This window comes from Buceros rhinoceros, unplaced genomic scaffold, assembly GCF_000710305.1.
Source record: "Buceros rhinoceros silvestris isolate BGI_N320 unplaced genomic scaffold, ASM71030v1 scaffold30357, whole genome shotgun sequence".
Lineage (NCBI taxonomy): Eukaryota > Metazoa > Chordata > Aves > Bucerotiformes > Bucerotidae > Buceros > Buceros rhinoceros.
This window is the reverse complement of record NW_010420985.1, coordinates 62,603-70,354: the sequence shown is the minus strand read 5'-3', so window position 1 is coordinate 70,354 and position 7,752 is coordinate 62,603. Positions and strand designations below refer to the sequence as shown.

The 7,752-nt window shown below is 54.6% G+C and overlaps 1 protein-coding gene across 1 annotated transcript in view; it reads left to right on the top strand.

Moving 5' to 3' along the window:
* Positions 1-130, top strand: part of CRNKL1 (crooked neck pre-mRNA splicing factor 1) — an 11,738-nt gene extending 11,608 nt beyond the window's left edge. The window contains exon 13 of the mRNA XM_010139508.1: positions 1-130. This exon is cut by the window's left edge and continues 39 nt beyond it. Within this exon, the coding sequence (XP_010137810.1) occupies positions 1-130 (130 nt within the window).
* The last annotated feature ends 7,622 nt before the right edge of the window (positions 131-7,752 follow it).

Genomic DNA, 7,752 nt, shown 5'->3' with positions numbered 1-7,752 from the left:
CCCAGAAGATCCTGCCACCCAGCCGAACCTCAAACTGCTCGCCATGGCTAAACTCTGGAAGAAGCAGCAACAGGAGAGCGAAGCGGTGGAGATGGATCCAGACAAAGACGTCGATGAAAGCCAGTCTTAGTCCGCGGCCTTCCCCTGCCCCTTTTCTTGGGTATTGTACAGTATTTTCACTGGTGACAAATAAATGTATTTGAAGAGTTTTACTATTACTGACTTGAGGCAGTTTTTGTTTGGAAAAAAAAAAAAAGGCCCCATGCTGTAGTTGATTCCCTTTAACAGTCTGTTGATTTCCAACAATTCGAAGGTCCTGGTGCAAGTGCAGGAGCCTGCAGCTCTGACCAGTGGTCTGAGAACGGGGAGAGCGGGAAGGCGGCTGTTTTCAGCACGAGACCTGCTGCTCTCAGGCTTTGCAGTCACAGCACTGCCGAAGGATCATAGCATGCCAAGGCAGCAGATCTGCCTTCCCTAACGAGAGATGTCTCTAACCATTCCTGATGGATTTTTCCAGTATTTCTGTAAAATAAGTATTGATCATGGGGGTAATTAAAAACAATAAATCCTATTGGCTGCAGCCTGTTCAACTTCCCATCTGAGTAAGCTTTTATCCCAGAAAACAGTTTAGGAGGGACAATAATGAAGGTTAAATACACTGAAACTACCCCTAGAACCCGAATCTGTACAAATTGGTACAACCAGTTGGCCTGTTTCAGTATTTGAATGTGATGGCAGCATATTTTGTAGAAATGATCTGCTGCGAAGTAAAGCAGAAGTGCTGTTTCTTGGGAAAAAACACTGAGCCTCGGCTTCCTGGCCCTTGTGTTCCTGGGGAGAAGGAGCCCCAGGCCAGGGGAGGTCTGGCAGCCTTCCCTCATGGTGGGGAGGGCAGGGATCGCTGTCCCGGGCTGGGGACCTGGCCCACCAGGGGGGTGGGTTTTAAACAAAAGTGGAAGTGTGCCACAAGAACCAGCGTTACAAGTCCGGCCTTAAACAGAGCCGCTGTTGACTGAAGACTGGGCAGGTACCACCGCCCTGGCCCTGTCTGGCCTGTCCAGCTGTGGTCACAGCAGCTGGGCAGCCCTGGGGGCTGTCCCTTGCACCGGCCAGGCCTGCCTGCAGCTGGAAGATCTCCCTTCCCCACACACTTCGTAGTCAGAAACCAAATCCTCAGTCCTTCACCATCTCCATCACTGCTGTCATCCTCCCTGGGCTGATGCTTTCGAGGCGCTTTCGCCTGTTTGGGGCAGGGTGACCCTGCAGGGGATGCAGCAGGTGCTGCTAGGGGAGCCCCCGTGAGTGGGGCTTCGTGGCCTGGGGGCTCGGTCAAGGGCACGGGGCCTCGGGTGGTTTCCCCTTGGTCCTGCCAGGGAGGGAAGGGGCTGGTGAGGGAGTGGAGGGGGTTGCAGGGCAGAGCCTGCTCATGCAGCTGGAGCCAACGAGAGCAATTAGGACTTCACCACCAGAAGAGACAGAGAGATGGGACCCAGCTGGCCAAGGGGTTGAGAAGCTTTAATTGGGGCATGAGAGAGAGGAGGTAATGGCTGAAGGGGAGGGTGGGAGGCCGGGCTGGGCTGTGGGGTGCTGTGGGTGAGGGGCCTCATGGCCCGGGCAGGAGGATTCCCATGCAAACAGGGCAGTGCCAGGAAGGCTGTGACGGGGGGAAGATCTTGCTCCTTGCCTGGCGAGTCTGCAGGAGCAGGGCTCTGCCTGTCTGCTGTGCCCGGGACCGGCCCTGTCCGTGCAATGCTCCGGTAAGTCCTTCCTGCCCTGTTGGGTCTCGTGTTTGTTCATCCCCTCACCTTGGCTGCCTAACCCGTGAGAAAGCATTGCTGGTGGAGCCTGTCCTCGATCACTTGAACCGTCGCCTTTCTGAGTTCCGCAGACCAGGTGTTTGGAGTTTCAAGACACCTGGCTAAGCCTGTACGTTCTGCCGCGATGAGTGGGGGGGGGTTGGTCACAGCAGTGTGGCTGCAGGACAGCTGTACGCTCGCGCTGATGACTTTCTCCCTAAATTCTCCTTCAGTCCTGCATGGTAAAGCAGTGCTGATGCTGAGGATTAAAATCCATCTCATCTGAGTTTGTGGTGGCTCTAACGCCTTCGGGGCTTTAATTTTGCCAGTGTCTTGGTGGTTTGGGGAGCAGGTTTTGTGGTGCTTTGGCATCCCAGGGAGGGTGCTGGGAGCTCCCATCCTGCTGGGCACCAGGAGCTGCAGAGCTGCTCCTGTTTCTGAAGGGAACCACTGAGGAGGCTTCTCTTCTGCAGCGGTTTTTCCTTCACACGGTGCGTTGCTGCTGGCCAGCAGGAAAATGAAGGTGTGTGTGTCAAAAGGGAGGCCAGAAGAGAGAGGGTCCTTGGGGCAGCAGCAGGCCAAAATTGGGTGAGCAGTGCTGTAGTGACAGCAGATTCATCCTGAGTCTCGGCTGGAAGCTGGGGTGATGTTCGCCTTGATCTTAAAAGTGGAAGTTGAACGAAGAACATCTGATAAAACCAGGAGTGAGCAGATCCTCGTGCTGACGTAACAGATAAAGCGTTGGGTGTTTCTAATCATTCCCGTTTGTATGCCACTTCCCTTTTCTCCTCAATGTCCGGAAAAATCCTGGAAGGACACTGAAAGGTTAAGCAGCAATTTCCTTCTGCTGGAGGAGGCATCGAGCAGAAGGGCTGGAGGATGAGCGTCATGGGATGGTTTTTAGCCCAGGAATCTTAACATGCCTTTTTGGGGATCCATGTTGTTCTCCCGGATTTCCAAGGTTAAACATGCCGTTCCATGGAGCCCAGAGTGAGGGTCCGCTGGCACCTGCTGCACAGTCCAAGACCCTGTTGACAGTTCTCAGCTCCATTTCCCCAGTGCAGATCTTGCCGAAATAGCGAGACCCACCCGAGCCTTCTCCCCGCCACCCACCCCGTGTCAGCCCTGGAAGGACACCCACACCTTCTGGCACGCCACCTTCTCGCTCTGGATTTCTAGGGCTCTCCTACATTTAGCTGCTCTGAATTCAGATCTTCGAGGTCTGGTTTTGTCTGCTAAAACCCTGTGACAAGCACTCTGGACTGACACGCTGAGGCTACATCTCCACCCTTCAGAGCGCCGATGAGACGTGCGGGCTTAACTGATTTCTAAGGTCACAGCTGTGTTTCCACCTCATTTCTCTCCCTCCTCCCCTGGTATAAGTTTACTCCGGAGAAGGCAAACAGGAGTTTTTAATTCCATAACAAGCTAAGCAAGATTTATCTGCTGATGTCACTTCTGCACAGCCAGATGCTGCCGTGGTGAAAGCAGGAGCTTCTGCCTCTGATGCTGCGCGCAAACACAGGGATGACGCTGGGTATCCACCCTCTCTGGAGTTCTATTGGGCGTTCTCTCCGCGTAAACCCCGTGTTTGTACGAGAGGCTTGGTTAGCGGGGTTTGACATCTCTGGAGGTTCGATTACATCTAAGGTGTGGAAGAATGTGGAAGAATGTGGAGCGCATGGGCTGCTCTGCCAAGCTGGCCCTGTCACAAACTGTGGCCGCAGCAGGCAGCCCGTGGCACTGGCGTTTGCCTTTTTGGGCTGCTTCCCATGAAGTCTCCCGAAGCCTCGGGAAGGGTTACTGTAGGTTTTGTCCCTGTGGAAAGGATGTGGTGCTGGTCCCGCGGGAAGGCATGGACGTGGTGGTGGCCCTCTGCTCGCGGGCCTGTCGCCAGCCCGGCAGAGCTCCCAGCAGCCCTCCGGTGGGATGGAAGAGCCCCGAGCTGGGATGTGCCTGGTCCTGGTCTCCTGCCACCCATCCAGCATCCCCAGTCTCCACCCTGGCAGTCACGTGCAGGAACGGGAGGTGAGAGCCCCGGGAGGAGAACGGGGCTCTCTTAGGTCTGGGGTGGTGGAGGAACACAGGTTTCTGCTCTCTTGTCCCTTTGGAAGCGCGAGGCACCTGTAAAAGCAGACCCTTTGTCCACAGCTCCTGCGCTCTCTGCGAGTGCTTGGCCACGCTTACCCTTCTGTGACACTGGGCATTTTCCAGCATCTTCAGGATCAATCTTCTGCCCACCTCAGGAGTGGGGGGGAAAGATGAGTAAGGCTCAGTTTTCCAGGTACCGACAGTGACAGCTTTTTCTCCCCTGAGGCTCTTCATTGCTGCAAAGGGTTGACCGTGGTCTGCCTCAAGGTGGATCTCGGTTCAACAGGTAGGAAACGGCATCTGCCAGGAACCCCCTGAAGAGAACACAACAGAGGCACATCCCACCCGTGGGGAGAGAGCACTGGCGAGCGGAGCTGCTCTTACGGCCATGATAGAGCTGCAGGCACCAACACCCTGCTTTTACCGGCGGCCCCGGGAGCGCAGCAGGGAGGTGCCGGTGCCCCCGTGCTCCGCTGGCAGCAGCGCTGTGGGCGCGTTCGGTAGCACCAGTGCCAGATCTACTCCTTCCCTTCATCAGCAGCTCGCTGTTTGGGGGGCAGGGGGGCAACAGCGTGCTTTGGGCTCATGACAAAGGACACGTGTTCAGAACATAAAGAACTATTTCTCTTCACAAAGCGCTTTTTCAGGATGAGCGTGAAAGTTTTGAGTACATCATATAAAAATACCTATAGCCGTGTGTTATAAAAACAAGTAATTAATACTGATTATATGACATCATTAGTACGTTTAAAATGACATAATGTCCAGGCTAGAGCTAACATATTCTTGGCAAATTAACTAAAGATCTGGAGATGTTTTTCATTACTTACAGCTTCCTTGACGTGCCACCTCTCAGCCATTCCTCACCCAAATGGCACTGTAGCACGTGAGCTCCTCCTCAGTACTTAAAAAGAGAAGTCACCCTGTTCATTCTTCTTTCTCACTTTATAGGAAGGATAATTTGTTCGTTTCAATCAGGAGTTTTCCTCCATTGCACTCACTGGTTTTATGGGTGCTCTGCATCCTCCTGTTCGGGAGCCGTTTGCCTCAGGTCACTTCAAGCATATAAAGGGGTTTTGCTGTTGGCGTCGAGAGCTGGGACTCGCTGGGCGCAGCTCTCCTGGTGGGCTCTCCCGCTGCCTGCACCCACCGCCCTCCACCCATCGCGCTTCCCCGCCACCGCATTCCAGCGGGACGCGAAGGCTGCGTGCAGGGCTGGGTTCTGCACCTGGGGGTGGAGGGTGCGGAGTGTTAGCACAGCCACCATGACCTGGGCTTCCCAAGCTGGCGCAGCACGGACACGAGGCAGAGAAGGGGTGCGGTGTCTTGGCAGGGTTTGGGCGGGTGGAATAGGCTGTTAGCAGTTACACCTTTGGGATTTTTTCCAGAGAAGTATTTCCAGATTAATTACAGTGAGCTGCAGACCATCGCAGAGGGTGAGCTTGAGATCAGGTGAGCAGACAGGAATGGAAAGGTAATTACTGATTTTTAATCAAACTCTGCTTAGAATCTGGCACCTGGATTTGGCTCGGAGGACTCAAATATGATACCAGGATCTTTTGGGGTTTTTTTGTGTGAAAAGACTTGCTGTGTGTGGTTGGTGTCCCAGGCACAAGAGCTTTGTTTGAGGGAGCTGGAGGTTGCCCAGCCGTTGCTGTTGTTGAAGGTGGCCCTGATGCTGTGTGTTACTGCTCTGACCGCTCCCCGAGCAATGCCTGCGCCCTCTATAACAACGCAGAACCACAGCAGACAGGAGTCACCCCCACACTGTATCCTGGGCTGATCTGCTGCCAGGCTGAGCAAGATCTCCAACCACAGCAGGAGTCTTGGGATGGCATGCGATGACCTACAGAGGACCTCCATTTCCATGGCAACTTCAGACCTCACTAGATGCCCCGCTCTGGGTTGCACAGGAGCGTCCAGCCAAGATTAGCACTGTTCCCAGCCCACTGCTGAGGTGGGGCTCACCTCCTGCCAGGAGGACCTGCAATCCCCGTCACCGCCAAGGGGTCAGCCAGGTGCCAGTGGTCAGCCAGGACCAGCTGTACCTACTGGAAAAGTAACATGGCAAACAAAGCATCTCATGCCACCCCACGTCTGAACTAACCCTGTAGTTACGTTTGGTAGGGGAGGGAGGGTAAGATGTCCCTGCCAGAGCCTAGATCTCCTTATCACCCACTCATTGGTGCCTGTCCCGCTGGTGGCTTGGCAGGCAGACCCAAAGCCGGTCTGTCTCCTCGCAGCGCTTCTACCCTTGCCTGCCAGGGTGAGGTATTCTTCTGACATCCCTCGCACACGCGCCAAGTGCTTCGTGCTCTGCGGTTTGGCTCTTGGTAGCCTCTGTCATCTCTGGGGCTAGTGTTCTGCACTAGGTGTTGACATTTTGGTGACCATTTGCTTTATGTCTGTTTACTTCATTCCTGCAGAGCTGCAGGATGTCATGTTTAAGTTAGGAAAGCCCAGTGCCCTCCCGGCTCGCACCTGGCCTGCCTGGATTTATCACCAGGCTGCACGGAAAGAAACGCTGCTGCTGGGGAGGCTCCTGGGAGAAGAGAGGAGAGGGGGAACACCCCGTTGGTGAACAACTCTCCGCTCTCCTGGGCTCAGGCAGGAGCCCCGCAGTGCTGGCTGTGAGGTGGGGGAGCTTGGAGCAGGGGTGACCCTGCCGGGGTGAGGAGAGGATGGACATCCCCAGGGGAGAACGGGCTCTGCCGCCTGCCCCTCTCCACGGGCTGTGCCATCCCTGCTCCTCCCTGCACAGCTCTGCGAGGACACGCAGGTGCTGCAGGCGGCTGGCCCCCTCTGCCTGGCAGCTGCTCCGTGGTCTCGGGCTGGTTTTTGCTGGGTGTGAGCAAAAATCAGGTTCTGAGGCAGAGGAGGGAATACCGAGCAGTGGGTTCATATAGTGGAGAGAAAATCAGCTCGGGTGGGAGATGATCACCCTGGATCATCTGCAGTGAGGGAGGTGGAAAGATGTGGGGGCTTAGGACACGTTTATTCTGGAACGGCTGTTTGAAAACAGTCTTGTTCTTGGAATTGCTTGTTTAAAAGAGGACTGACTCCATCATTAAGTTGGGGTAAATATATTTCACGCTCTGCAGCTTGATGTGTGGCACAACTTAAACTTTCTGTCCTTGCCTGGAGAGGCCCACCAGCTCAGCAGCTGCTTCTGTTAGATCAGGATCCAAGAATTACCGAAGTTTGCAGGCTATGGTCTGCTTTTTGTCTTTTAGAGAATGTGTTTGTTATTCCCTGACTCTTAATTCTGCATGTTATTGTTCTTGAAGCTGTCTTTTTACCTGCTCTTACAGACACGTCTCTCTTCGTGAGGGATTTGTGGTATCTGTGCTTCATTCTGCTTCTGCAGATACCATCAGTCAATAAAACATGCTCTTGAAGGAAGATAAACACTTGTCTATGCCTGTCAGCTGTGCTTTATTAACAATAGTTTATCTGCTGCTACAAGAGCTCAAAGCCAAGATAAAACCAAGTACCACGTACTGCAAACACTCTTCCCTGGTCCTAGCTGAGCACTGTGCGCTGGGAGGACGAGGGGCTGCCCGCTCAAGGGTGTCCTTGCCATAGAGCAGTGCTTTGGGAGGAGGAGGTGATTTAACGTGCTTCTCCCCAGATGTGGCAGGGGGGCTTTCCCAGGATTTGCTGTCAGCCCCGTGAGGGTCCCCAAAAGCCCTGGAGCATGTTGGGCTGCTGGGGAGTGACCCCAAAGCCGGGGCTGTGTGACCTGGAGCGGGTAGGCTGGACGCAGTGCCTGGGCAGGGCTGTGCTTGGACATGGGGCTGCCGGTCTGTCCTTCCACACAGCTGGGAAAGCTGCTTGGGGACGGTTGTGTTGTCATTGCTCCCTT